The sequence below is a fragment of the Trichoderma camerunense genome, assembly GCF_050948025.1.
Source record: "Trichoderma camerunense strain CBS 138272 chromosome Unknown V8C40scaffold_5, whole genome shotgun sequence".
In the NCBI taxonomy this organism is placed as follows: Eukaryota; Fungi; Ascomycota; class Sordariomycetes; order Hypocreales; family Hypocreaceae; genus Trichoderma; species Trichoderma camerunense.
In genome coordinates, this window is record NW_028145365.1 from 1,387,418 (window position 1) to 1,400,132 (window position 12,715).

General features: G+C 49.5%; 5 protein-coding genes across 5 annotated transcripts; 2 read left to right on the forward strand and 3 right to left on the reverse strand.

Annotated features, from left to right (window-relative positions):
* Nucleotides 1-203: 203 nt before the first annotated feature.
* Nucleotides 204-2,997, forward strand: V8C40DRAFT_177754 (uncharacterized protein). Its single transcript, XM_083211692.1, has one exon. The coding sequence runs from the start codon at nucleotides 473-475 to the stop codon at nucleotides 2,882-2,884; it is 2,412 nt and encodes an 803-aa protein (XP_083075694.1). The 5' UTR covers nucleotides 204-472; the 3' UTR covers nucleotides 2,885-2,997.
* A 1,211-nt stretch (nucleotides 2,998-4,208) lies between these two features.
* On the reverse strand, nucleotides 4,209-5,473 carry V8C40DRAFT_177879 (glycoside hydrolase family protein). The gene is made up of 3 exons (XM_083211693.1): nucleotides 5,355-5,473; nucleotides 4,622-5,289; nucleotides 4,209-4,539 (listed from the first exon to the last, which is right to left on the reverse strand). Exons 2-3 carry the CDS (start codon nucleotides 5,230-5,232, stop codon nucleotides 4,272-4,274), a joined length of 879 nt encoding a protein of 292 aa, XP_083075695.1. The 5' UTR covers nucleotides 5,233-5,289; nucleotides 5,355-5,473; the 3' UTR covers nucleotides 4,209-4,271.
* Nucleotides 5,474-5,481: 8 nt separating this feature from the next.
* Nucleotides 5,482-6,541, forward strand: V8C40DRAFT_239439 (uncharacterized protein). The gene is made up of 2 exons (XM_083214639.1): nucleotides 5,482-6,015; nucleotides 6,275-6,541. The coding sequence occupies exons 1-2, from the start codon at nucleotides 5,952-5,954 to the stop codon at nucleotides 6,439-6,441; spliced, it is 231 nt and encodes a 76-aa protein (XP_083075696.1). The 5' UTR covers nucleotides 5,482-5,951; the 3' UTR covers nucleotides 6,442-6,541.
* Nucleotides 6,542-7,581: 1,040 nt separating this feature from the next.
* Nucleotides 7,582-10,148, reverse strand: V8C40DRAFT_177897 (transient receptor potential ion channel family protein). The gene is made up of 2 exons (XM_083211694.1): nucleotides 7,725-10,148; nucleotides 7,582-7,662 (listed from the first exon to the last, which is right to left on the reverse strand). Exons 1-2 carry the CDS (start codon nucleotides 9,938-9,940, stop codon nucleotides 7,632-7,634), a joined length of 2,247 nt encoding a protein of 748 aa, XP_083075697.1. The 5' UTR covers nucleotides 9,941-10,148; the 3' UTR covers nucleotides 7,582-7,631.
* A 1,524-nt stretch (nucleotides 10,149-11,672) lies between these two features.
* Nucleotides 11,673-12,448, reverse strand: V8C40DRAFT_239442 (uncharacterized protein). The gene has a single exon (XM_083214640.1). The coding sequence runs from the start codon at nucleotides 12,180-12,182 to the stop codon at nucleotides 12,015-12,017; it is 168 nt and encodes a 55-aa protein (XP_083075698.1). The 5' UTR covers nucleotides 12,183-12,448; the 3' UTR covers nucleotides 11,673-12,014.
* Nucleotides 12,449-12,715: the final 267 nt, after the last annotated feature.

Genomic DNA, 12,715 nt, shown 5'->3' on the forward strand with positions numbered 1-12,715 from the left:
TGGAGGCTTCAAATCTCTCTTCTAATGGGCTCCAAAAGAGATGAGAGACACAAGCCAAGAGAGAGGAAATGAATAAGGAAAATCATGTGAGCGGCCGGCGGCATAGAGGCGGTATGTACTGCGTAAAGTGATTTGAGGTGAGAAGAAAGACGGATGACAGACAGATTGGCACTCCCCAGAATTGTCGCCTCTGTTTCTGAATCCGGGTTCTCTCACTCTCTCCTCTCTATGTATGTATCTCACCATCTCTTTCGAGACACACACGTATAAAGAGTCGGTTTCCTCGTACAACAATACTGAGCAAAAGCCTCCATATTCAGCAGAACAGATCCTCGCTGTCTCTGTTCACCTTGTTATCAGCAACATCAGCAACATCAGTACAAGTCCGACCTTTGTACTTACCTGTATCTTTCCAGTCGTACAGCCCTCTTCTCATCTGCCCTTTTGCAGTATATCTTTTTTCAATTAAACGATGCGGATAAAGATAAACAGCCTGCTTGTCGATCCTCCTGAAGACACTATTTCTCCAGATCGTCCTAAAGACACCAAGCCTCCCAATCGTCCTTTAGCATTTTATGCACCTCGAGTCACCGGCAATAGCAAACTACTCGCCGAATTCGAGCAAATTTGTCGTGTCTGCAACAACTTCAAGTACTATGAGGACTTCGAAAGAGTGCATGCCTTAGAGGCCCGTCGCACCCCGCGAACCCGAATCCGCGGTGGCCCTGAATTCTACATCATCGAGATTTTCACGAACCACCTTCTCCGTGATGGCAAGGATGGTGATGACAACCTGGGTGGCGAGAAAATCGATGATGCCGACAGGCTCCGAGACTGCCCATACTGCCGATTGTTATTTGATTCTCTCAATCATTTCTTCAAAGACAGTACCGTGAACTGGAGAGAGGATGCCCGGGAGAACCCTACCCTCATTGTCCAAGTCAAGGTTCGACCTGGCCAGCCCCTGATTCTGAACTGCGCTACGGCCTTTATTGTTCACCACGAATTCACCCTTGTTCGAGCCGATCTTGAAGTCTTCATCATGGATCGGGGTTCCTTGACCGATTCTGACTTTCCTCGCGCGGAGCTGGCAACCCCGGAAGATGATGACTCGCACAAGCACCGTGCAAGCGAAGGCTTTTTCCGATACTGGTTCCGAGGCTGCTCACGTTACAAGGACGCTACCGATCAATGCTATAACACCCCTAACCGATTGTTGTATATTGACTACGACAACGATGAAGTCGTATTGTGGGAGTGTCTCTCCAACCCGCCCGGGTTCCCAGACGTTCCAGATCCGGTAGAGTACGCGACGTTGAGCCATACTTGGCTCAACACTGACCCAGAGGTTCCTAAACTTCTCACCTCCAATATGGATGAGTGGAAAGAGGGTCGGACGATTTCCGGCTTGCCAGCAGCCATTAGAGACGCTGCCAGGGTTGCCCACCTCAACGATATTCATTTCCTCTTCATAGACTCCATGTGCATCATCCAGGATAATCATGAGGATCTGAGAGTGCAAAATCCCATGATAAGCAACTACTTTCGGGATTCCATCCTGACCATTGTTGCAGCATCCGCTGTTACGCCGAATGATGAGTTTCTCCATCCTCCAAAGAAGGACTGGGTCACCAAGAAGCTTCCATTTGTAGCTCCAAGCGGCGCCAAGACTACACTAACATTGCGCAGGAAGTACTCCCGCCCGGAGACTTCTTTCGATGCTCTTGACAAGGCGTCGCATATTGTCAGCGTTGCTCCTGGGTCGTTTCGGCGAACCGGCCCGCTCTATGGGCGACATTGGTGCCTTACCGAAGGCCTCTTGGGCACTCGAGTGATCCATTTCACGTCTGGAGGCATCATGTGCCAGTGCAGACGCCATGACTGTACTCGCGAAGGGGTGAAGGAGTATGACAGATCTGATTGGTCTCGAGGAATGCCAGAGCGATACGGAGCACGCGATGCGTCGGAACTGTGGTTTCATGCTGTCGAGTTCCACACCTCGTGCAAGAAGCTCCGCGGAGAAGATAGGCTCGCAAAGTTATCTACCTTGGCCTCCATGTCCGACATGGGCATTCAAGACCGGTATGTCGCAGGCCTTTGGTGGAAGAGCATGACCACGGGTCTGCTATGGGAAGTGAGCTTGCACCGATCACAAGCTAACACGAACGTGACCAAGATAACCCTGCCATTCACCACGCAAAAGGCGCCATCCTTTTCCTGGGCCTCTGTTGACGCTCCGGTTGTGTGGCGAGACAATTACTGGACTTCCAGGGCTGAGGCAAGAGTAGTTGGATGTGGCAGCATCCCAAATGATCCCGATGACCCCTGTGGCAGCGTTAATGGGGCTTGGATTCGTATGGAAGGTTTGGTGTTTAAATGTGAAATCAGCCAGACGCTCGAGGGCGCTGGCGGAGATCGCTTCCAGTACGCCTACTTTCGTGGCAAGGACGATGACAGCCTCAAGGCATATCCTTTTGTTGGAGATGGTGCTCTTGTCACGGTCAAGGCCAAAGGTGCCTTGGAACGGCTGCGCAAAAGACACGTTTCCAAGATTTCACGGCGCTTACGCAAAAAGGGATTTCTGAAAGAAAGAGAAATCAACCCTCTCCATACGCGTGCATTCTTGACGCGGAACCAGAACGAGTTTAAGCGGAATATGCTGGGACCCAAAACGACTAGGGGAGTGGCGTTCATACTTTGCATCAGACAACGAGGAGATTATGACGAGGATCGTGAAGGAATCGTGTTCGATAGGTGGGATGGGTTGGTATTGACCCGGTCGATGAGGTATCCTGGAGCCTTTGAGCGGATTGGCTGCATTAGAGATGTGCCGAGCACGTTGCTTGATTTCAAGGATCCGTTTTATGGCGCCACAATAGTGTAGAACTGTCTAGGTGCAAAAGATAGGCCTCGGTTTTCCTAAGAGTTTGTTAGTGTCTTGGTTGGCCAGCTTTGAATGAGGAATTCAGTTCAAGTCGAATTTCTTTAATGTGTCTTGTCATTCTTTCACTTCACAGGGTGTTGGTTGGCCTGAGGGGTCTTGTGACAGAAGGAAAGAAGAAGAAGAAACAGAAGGAGAGGAGCCGGTGAGAGACAGTGACATCTGGGGACATGGAAGAGGTGCTGGGAGAATTGAATACGAAGAGTGAGAGAAGAGGAATGAGAGTGGATTATTTTTTTCATCTCTCCGTTCTGGTTTGTCTCTCTCTCTCTTCATCTTTGGAAGCGCAGGAGGAGGTTGGAAGAAGAAGCGAAGAGAAAACACCGAGCTGCTCAGGATTCTTCCGGAATGATGGGCACCTCGTTTGTTTCCCTCTGCTTTCCGCTTTTGCTCCCCTCTTGCGGTTTCAATTTGTTCATTTCATCCCCATCTCTGAGAGAGAACGTGAGATGAGAGAGATGAGAGGGCGGGGGAAAACGTGGGCCGGCTGTTGTCGCGACGAGCAGCGACTGGCTCGTCTTTTTCTCTGGCTTGCATCCCTCTTATCTTACGTTTTCTCTTGCCAATTTCCCTTTTGTTGCCAGTTTTCCCTTTGCCGCCATGCTGGGCCATGGATTCTTTTTCTTTTTATCCCTTGTCACTAATGTTTAATACTCTCTTTTGGTTTAGATAGGTAGATAGATTTGTCGAATTTTAGCGTCATCCCTGGACATTTGTTGCTTCTGTAAGCTGTAGGCGTTGCGGACTCTGGGCGTGAAGGGTGTAATGTGCGAGCGGTGGATGATGATCTAGAGAAGAAATCGGAACGGTCAGTACATTGGCTTGAGATTCATTTCAAGTATCGTCAATACTCACTAGGTAGATGAAGAAGCTGATATATCGAACAAGAAGATAAGAGGAAAGAAAAAGTGTGAAGATGGAGAGAAGAGGAGAAGAAATGGGGATTGTTGGGGGTGAAGAATGTGAGAGGCTCCTTCCGATCGAGATGTTTCACGGCATTCTGCAAGACAACATGACGTCGTGTTCTCCCAATCGAGAAGGCACCTCGTTATCGGCGTATGGGAAGGAACAGAAACCGCAAACTTGGAGAAAATTTGACCAATTCTTTTTCATTCACATTGTAGTTATAGTGAGATAAACAAATTTTCTGAGCAGATCACATGCTGTCATCATACACGATAAGTCGTGAAGCCCAAAACGCTTCTCCTCTCTCATCTCATGTACATTTCTTCGTCATTTTATATACACCCATGCCTTTTTCTTATACCTGACAGTTATATACTATCCACAAATACTAACATCTTACCTCTTCATCTTCAATTTTCAGAATCTACGAGTTCGATGTGGGAAGCACTCCAGTCAGTCCACCGCCAAGATACAGCGATCCAATGTCCGTCAGCCGTCCCGCATTGTTCAAAAACGTCGCATTGGGTCCGACATTGCTAACGTTAGACCGGAAGGCGCCGAAGTAGCTGTATCGTTCCAGGTTGCTCAGGCCGTCCATGTAGCTGGCGCTGGTGTTGAAGAACTGCTGCGTCGCGGCCAGGGGCTGGTTGGCATAGGCGTATTCCGTCACCCAGAGCTTCTTGCCGGGGAATCTATTTCATTTTGATCCAATTAGTCATTTTCCTTCCCATTACTGGTGTTTCAGAGCATCCGAAAAAAAAAAAAAAAACTTACGCTGCGGTGTAGTCGCTAATATGGGCCTTCAACCCATCAAAGTTGTCATACCAGTGCAACGACACGAAATCATACGGGCAATCCCTGCCGATGAGCTGAGTGCAGTTTCCAAAGAACTGATGAAGCCAATCAAGCCCTGAAGGTGCCCCAGTTGTGGCAGGAGCTCCTATCTTGATTCCACGTTGCTGTAAAGGAATGAAGTTGGCGATCCAAGCAAGAGCAGCGTTGTGTGGTGTCACATCGCTGCCACCCCACGAAGACGGAGCATCAGGCTCGTTGAAGCTCATGACGTGAGTAATATTGGTACCACTGTTGATAAGATTGATAACACTGTCATGGAAAGCAAAGTCCTGCGAAGGGTTCGGTCCAACTCCCCACATCATGGGCACAAACTCGAACCTCGACTGCGGGATGGAGGCATAGTCGGAGCTGGGCAGGTTGCCATAGTTGTAGTACCACGTCAGGTCAGAGCCCGTCTGCACCCAGATGGAGTTGTCCTGCAGGGTCGTCGAATTGGGGATGAAGATGAGACCACGCTTTGCTGATGGAGCGGCGGCGGCGAGGAGAGGCGAGAGCAGCACGCCGGCGGTGGCGAGGAAGCGCATGGCCATTGTTGCGAGAAACTCGAAGATCCTGACGGCAGGATCAGGAATGAATAAAGGGAAGGACTGAAGAGAGTCAGAATACTAGTGTAAGTGACGGTATAAGTGAAAGAGAAGAAGGCTCTACTGACTCGAGGGTAAGAAACCTCAGATGATACAGTCTCTCTATATCCTCTCTCCCCTGGGCATTCTAACCGTCTCCATGTCCAGGTTTATATACTCGAAATGTCATCGAGCACTATTGAGATTGCTGACCAAGAAGAACAAGAATAGCTCTAGTTGTTTCGTTGAACCCAGTCGAATACCCTGTTCATCTTGCGTGGACTCCTTCCAGGTTCATGAGCAAGTGAGCATGCCATCGTGCCAGGGGCTCTCTGTGGCCATAGCAAAAGAACTCGAAACATCCAAACAAACTCCTATGTCAACGCGAACTAACCAACAGCTTACCCGCAGGACCCCGTTCATGGGACACGACACATCTCGCACTATCGGACCGAGTAATCGGGAATTGACTCCTCTCTCATCCTAATATAATACGACGACCTAATACGCCTTTCTCTCTCTTTCCCGCCTCTGCTCCTCTTTGTTTTTGAAGCATCGTGCCCGAGACTCCCCGAGAGAAGTTGTGTGTCTCCCGCATCGTGATCTGCTTCTCACAATGGAGGGTGGTTTTTAGGGCCGAAAGAAAAAGGAGAGGACGGAAGACAAAATAGAAACCAACTGTGCATATGGATTCGGCCCTTAACCGCGCAATTAGACCCGATGGGCCTCACCAGCGTGTTTTCAAGCTTCCTGCTCAAGGTTAGCATGGCTTCATTGACACGACCGGGGTGTGAATGACCCATGTGGGTGTGATGGGTGTAAATGGTCCGTTGGATCTCACTCCGTAACTAACAGCGACGAAGGAGAGGAATGAATAAATGATATGATGCTCGACGCATAACAAAATTACAGCAAATAACCACGATGCCTCCTATTCATGACATTCCACCAATGCTAGGGTCACCAACACGCGCAGAACACGACACCGCCAAATGAATGCTACTCTTACTCTTACTCCGTACCTATTTGATCCTGCTCGGTACGATCCACGGCGCAATAACACACTACCGGCTGCCTCCCCCGCATTCTCCGGCACATGTGCCTTGTCCAAAGCCGCAGTCGAGCCCGGGGTGCGTCAAAAGGATGCGCATCGCTCCTCTTTTTAGGGTCTTTTAGGGTCTATTTCAACACACGTCGTGCATCTGTTGGAGCGCTTCTTTTGCCTTTGATCGGGGAGATGCAAGACACGGAATCGCAAGACAAGCTTATGAGCGGCCGGCCCGATGCTAGAGAAAAGGAAAAAAAAAAGAACGAGGCCAGGGCGGGTAGTATTAGTGCTTTGTTTGGGGCCGGGTAAGCACGCAACCTTACTTGAAACATGAATTTCTCTAAAAGGGTTCTACGGAGGTTCCCTGCCAAGCTCATTCCATCTTAGGTAGTTGCATGGTCAGGCTTTTTTCTCTTTTCTCTCTTTTTCTTTTTGCGTATTCAACTTGGAAATACAGTAGGGCCACCCAATGAAATGAACATAAGAAATAAGAACAAGAGACAAAGGAAAAGAGCGAGGAAAAGATGGAAGAATATAATCGCGTCCAGAATTTGTTCATAAAAATAACCATTTGTCAAAAAGGCATAAATAGCCAAAAAGCAGCGAAAGGAAAGTGATGATGGTGAATCAAAGTACAAGAATGAGACAATCGACGAATAAGAAGAAGAAAACAAGAAAGAGAAAAAAGGAAAACAAAGACAGAAAAAAAGACAAGGAAAAAAAGACCACCTGGAACCGCATGACTGGGAGCATCATTTTCAAGTCTATCCAAGATTGCATGCTCTACATATCCCGGAGCCCAAAAACCAAGACAAGACAAGGTAAGGTAAGTAGTGGTAGTAGTAGTCGTAACTATCAGCCTCTAATGGCCGACTCGATCTCTCCTGCGAGATCCTATGTACATACATGAGAAAAAATAATTTGAGCAAGCAGGCAGCAGTAATAAAATGCTTTCTAGAGGTGCTCGCTCTTTCAAACAGGTACTCCCTTTCAAGCAGCCAAGACAACGATAAAAGGTTCAGCCCTTCTTATATAAACGCCCTTTACACGCATCGCATCGCATCCATCGCCGTAACAGAGTCAACCCGCCCGCTCCTTTTCTGCCACACATTGACGAATTGCTCTCCAAAATATCGACGGCAGCTGGCACACATATACACACTTGGCTGCTGCTGTGATATACACGCGCATCAGGTTGACCATCAATCTCCCTCGTGAGATTCGCGCGATCAATTATAAATAGACAAATCAAATTCAACAATAAAAGAAAAAATGTTGCGTCACTGTAGGTAAATGAGACAGCCAGGATGGAGCTTATTTAGTCGTAACCAGCACCACGCTGCCAGGGGCTATAGACACACGTAAGTTAGTTTAGAACCACAAAACCATCAATAATCATGTCAAGACATACCTTGCGTTGTTTTGTGATCGGTAGCCGCCAGGGCTCGTGTTGCTGCCGTACGAGGGAGTACGTCCGATTGGCGACGGTGATTGGTTGTGGCCCAACGATGAGTGAGAAAGCTGATCGTTGGCTGGGAAGAGCGGCACAGATGGGTTGACTGGAGATACTGATCGAGCCGGCTGGTAGAAGGGCTGGCTCGTCATGGACTGGGGAGCATAAGTCATGGCTGTCGTGTCCGTGGGGTGGCGCACTTCGTTGGACGTAATGGAAGCTTCCTCGTCATCGAGCTTGTAGCCAGCCTTGTCGCCTCTGGCAGTGACTGCCAGGGCATCCAGCTCGGTGGCGGCGCCGCTGTTCAGCTGCGTCTGCGACTTCATAAAGGATGCTCGGTCATCTGCCATGAACTGGTACCGGGCGTCGGGGTTCTTGCGGATGATGGAATAGACGGTTGAAGCAATGACCATGAGTAAGAGGACCAGTGAGAAGATGGCGTTGAGGACAAACAGGATGACGCCAACTACACCAATGGCCAACAGGGGCGCACCGAAAACGTTGGTGAAGATGAGTAGGAAGATGGAGTTGAGGAAGTTGATAACGTAGATGGCAATATTGAACGAGTTTGTCTTCTTGTCCATCCATGGGCGCAGAACCGACGTGGTAATAAGCATGCCGACCTCGAGGATAATGAAGCCAATGGCCTGGGCAACGTTTGTCTTTTGCGCAAAAGCCACAAACATGGCCTTGATAAGGGTGTAGACCAAGATGGGTCCGATGAAATAGTACGCGGAAGCACGGAATTGCACATAGAGGAAACCCCATTTGTTGAGAGCCTGGGGATCGGAGAAGAGGATATAGGCTGGGTTTCCGTGCATATTAATGGACCGGCGCGCGATCTGAATCACCTTGCTAGCACCCCAGCAGAGGGCAATGAGTGGGCAAAAGAAATAGAAGACGGCAAGGACGACCTCGGCCGCGGAATCGACCTGGGTAAACTCCCAGAAGCACAGGATGGAAAGCTGGGGGAGACCAATGAGGGCAATACGGTACAAGATGCCCTTGAGAACGGTGCGCCAGCCATTTCGGAACTCGAGGAACTTATCCGCCTTCATCACGCCCTGCTTGGCGAGGAGTTCGCAGAGACCCTTGAACAGAGTAACGCTAAGCATGGTGAAGATGGCAAAGAGCCAGAAAAAGGTCAGACCCGTAATGAAGAGGTTGGTCGTTTCGATCTTGGCCTGGAATGCCACACGCTGGATTCCGTATACGACATAGCCTCCGGACGGAGACAAAATGTTACCACTTCGCTTCATGACGTTGACCGCGGCCTCGGGCATCATGGCAACACCACGTCTGACGAGGTCCTTGCCCATTTCGATGCCAGCATCCAGACCACGCTTCTCGACAGCGACGGAAACAGAGCCCAGGGAGCTGAAGAGGGTAGCGGGCGTGCCGCCAGTGGCTCGCTGATACCAGGTGAAGATGGTTTGCATGAAGTTTACGTGAATGATACCCATAGACCACTGGAAGTTCTGGGTCCACGCTTGGACAATGGGGGGCAGGCTAACGCCGGTCAAGCCGATCATGGCTTGAGCTTGGAAGTAACCAAACAGAGATAGCGAGAGGGCAGCGACGTGAGCAGCCGTGTTGGAGTGACCGAGCCCATTGAAGATGGCGGAAGAAACCAAAGCAATACCAGCAATGATAGCGGTAGCCCACTTGACACCGGTTAAGTTGACCGTCTTACCGTTGGAAATGGCGGCCTCGACACAAGCAATACTCTCTCCGGTGCTAGTAAGATTGATACGCACTCTAACGTTGGCATCGAGATCGGGGACGGAATAGGCGATGGAAGGGATGTTGGCGGCCGCGGAGGCGGCGACGGGGATGTTGAAGGGGATGTTGAACTTGGCAGCGGCCGTCATCGGGCACATACCAGCGAGCTTGATATCACAGGGGTCGAGGGTGGTCTTGAGAAAGGTGTAGCCATAGGCAGAGGCCTCAATGTCGAACTTGACGTAGCCTTGAACGGAGGATGTGGCCACCAGGTGGATCGTGGCGGAATTGTTGTTCGGGGTGTAGACGACGTTGAAGAAACTGGCCTGGAGACCCGAGTTGTCCTGACAGGTGTTGAGAGAGGTGGACACGAGCATGTTTTCGGCAAGGACTGGCGATAGCAAGGTTGCCATTGCGCCCACGAGGAGCGAGCCGCTCCTTGAGAACCACATTGTGCCGGTTGACTTTGACTATTGCTCGTGGATTATTGTACGGTTGTTTGTTGCTCTGGGCGAGAACAGAGAGTTGACCTAGGATGAAGTTGAATTTGTCGGAGATTGAAGAATAGATGCGCAATCAAAGAGCCGTTTTCGTCCCGCGGAACGTCTCGTGTGGTTTAGAAGGTCAACGGAGGAGGGCGAAAGGGGTGTTTGCGCCGACGAGGATTTGAAGACGATGGTCCGGCCAAAAGGAGTCTTTTTTCCCAAACTGTATCGAGAGGAGTCAATGTCGCAACACAGCGACTGACGAAACTTTGGCTTTCGATTGAGTTGTTTTCGCGAATCAAGTCGTCGTTTGTCGAGGGTTATCGGAGCGGTTGTGGTTGTGGTTGTTGGGAGCGATTGGAAGCGCCGTGCCAGCGAAAAGGTTACACGGCGGCAAGAAAGGAGAAACGAAGGGCGAAAAAGAAGAAATCTAAGATGTTTAAAACGAGAGAAGGAAGCGAGCGACCATGTTTATCGTGAAGGTAAACGGATGGATGGATCTGTCGCCAAATAATCCATCCACACACGATGGAAAAATCTGGGGGAAAGAGAAGAACAAGAACAAGAACGAGAAAAGCGACAGAGTTCCAGCAGTTGTGGGAAACGAGTGAATGAATGGATGGAGACTGAGAGCGGTACGAAGAGGGAAAACGAGCGAGAGTGTGCGTGTGGTTGCAGATTGTTACGAGTACGCGTCCATGGGTGGTGGCTGAGTCCCCCGAAGGCGCCGTTTCAGGGCCGTATGAAAGTAGGATCCGCTCGCAGATCGTGCAAAGTAGGTGAAGGCCAGGCGCTTCGTATGGCTGGCAGCCCTGATGGTTGATACGAGAGGCCGTGTTATTACTCGTTACTCCGTGCTCCGTACTCCGTACTAGCAGATTAAAATAAAATACGGGGCCCTGGGCGTCTCCTGAAAAGAGTAGCGAATTGCACGCTCATTCGACGAGGCGAAACGAGAACTGGGGGGGACCCCTGGCCGGGCCATTTTTTTCTGTCTTCTTCCTGTTCTTGATGTCAGCAAGCGTTGTTTACTATCGACTAGGTAGTAGTTTGCGGGCTCAGGGGGGGCTGCTGCGGCCCATTTGCGATACTCCATACTGTGCGTGTGTGCCGCAGCCCGTCTCGCATTTAAAATCGCGGATCGTCCACCACTTCTTGGCCATCTTGGCTTTTTTGCGGGAGAGATTTTGGGCGTTTGTGGTTGACAGAGGGAGAGGCTGTGTTTGGTTGATGGATGAGGAGAAGAGATGAAGAGCTGAGGGAGAAGGATGAAAGATGAAAGATGAAAGATGAAAGAATCTTTTCTTCGGGCCCTTTCCAATTGCTCTGGCCTTGTGAACACCACACAGAGGCAGGCAGTAGCAAGACAAAATAACGAGGCAATTTGCAATGCGCCTGCCCTCTTTGCATTGTGCAGCATTTGCTTGCCCTTGCTCTCAGAGGTACCGGTACTGTACAGGTACGGGCTCTGGACCAATCACAGCCTCGGAGTCTGCTATTGGTCTCCACTTGCGCCATTCATGCATCGCCTCAACGGCTCAAATTTTAGTGACGTGACATGCCAAAATGCATCGCCTTCTTTCAAATACGGGAGTGAGAATGTTCGTATCTGCACGTGTTTGTCTGCACTGCACAGGTGCCGCATCGTATTGCAATAGTACTGTACCCGTACATGGAAAACTCGTACATACAATGTCACGATAGACTTTAAGCGGCATTAATGCTCCAAAATCGGGTAACAATTAGCATGCAAGTATTGCTGATGCAATAATTTTGGGTCATCTTAGATTGGAAATGTCTTTTATTTCTTTTTCTTTGATTTCTCTTCTCTACCTGTTCTTTTCCGTTTCAGCCGCGTCCCCCAGATCTTCATCCTCATTTGGACTTTGGCGCAGGTAAAGTTCAACAGCCGCAAGCCCCAAAACCAGTGGCGCGCAGATCAAAAATAGAGCCAGATAGTACCTGTCTGACAGGCTTAGAAGGCTATTCCTTGACTAGAAATTGGATGGATGTTTTAGCACTTGATCCGTAGATACACGTATCAGGGTAGGCAGCTCAGGGACCAGGCAAAAATACTAACACCATAAACGTAGCTTGTGTAAGGCTCAAGCTGTGCCCTCGCATGGTGAAAGTGTTCTGAGACATTTGCCACGAGGACATTCTGAACATTTGGGAGGGTTAGAGAGAAAATCATATTCCCCGAGGCCATTGCAGAGAAAATTGGAGGCGAAAATGTGCCTGAAAATACAAATAAAAAGAGTGTTTGGTGTGGTGATCGTAAGTGGTGGTGGATGTTGACGATGGTCCAACGATGCTTGAGTGAAGATTAACAGGCAATGTTCTTTTTCTTCTTGTCCAAAAAGTACTGATGCGATTTGTCAATCACCACTCGGCTTAGACGAGTTCTAGGGATAGCATTCGCAACTTATTCTAACATCTAGTCATCGATACGTCGCCAAGAGAGGCCATTTCCCCCCAATATCAACCATACGTCTCCCAAGATGCCTGAAGGGCTATCTATCAATACCCGGGATGAGATTACTTAGTAGGTTAGGTAGCAGTAAGAAAACATGCGTGTTTACATAGAAAGCGGCATATCTGCCCAATCCGTGGTTACCCGGTCATACTGCATGATAAGCACACACGGATCGGAGCCCTGTGATTGATGGGGTAATCCTGCTACCCGAGTGTGACAAACTATCTATTCACTTACTAAAGCATTTGGCGATCCAATTCAAACTG

What these genes read in the sequence shown, in the direction of transcription:
- V8C40DRAFT_239439 (XM_083214639.1), top strand. Translation starts at nt 5,952, where the DNA reads ATGGATTCGGCCCTTAACCGCGCAATTAGACCCGATGGGCCTCACCAG. An exon ending in CCAGCGTGTTTTCAAGCTTC is followed by an intron (nt 6,016 to 6,274) that starts CTGCTCAAGGTT and finishes TGCTACTCTTAC; the next exon opens with TCTTACTCCGTACCTATTTG.
- V8C40DRAFT_177897 (XM_083211694.1), bottom strand. Translation starts at nt 9,940, where the DNA reads ATGTGGTTCTCAAGGAGCGGCTCGCTCCTCGTGGGCGCAATGGCAACC. An exon ending in CGATCACAAAACAACGCAAG is followed by an intron (nt 7,663 to 7,724) that starts GTATGTCTTGAC and finishes GTGTGTCTATAG; the next exon opens with CCCCTGGCAGCGTGGTGCTG.
- V8C40DRAFT_239442 (XM_083214640.1), bottom strand. Translation starts at nt 12,182, where the DNA reads ATGGCCTCGGGGAATATGATTTTCTCTCTAACCCTCCCAAATGTTCAG.
- V8C40DRAFT_177754 (XM_083211692.1), top strand. Translation starts at nt 473, where the DNA reads ATGCGGATAAAGATAAACAGCCTGCTTGTCGATCCTCCTGAAGACACT.
- V8C40DRAFT_177879 (XM_083211693.1), bottom strand. Translation starts at nt 5,232, where the DNA reads ATGGCCATGCGCTTCCTCGCCACCGCCGGCGTGCTGCTCTCGCCTCTC. An exon ending in ATTAGCGACTACACCGCAGC is followed by an intron (nt 4,540 to 4,621) that starts GTAAGTTTTTTT and finishes AAAATGAAATAG; the next exon opens with ATTCCCCGGCAAGAAGCTCT.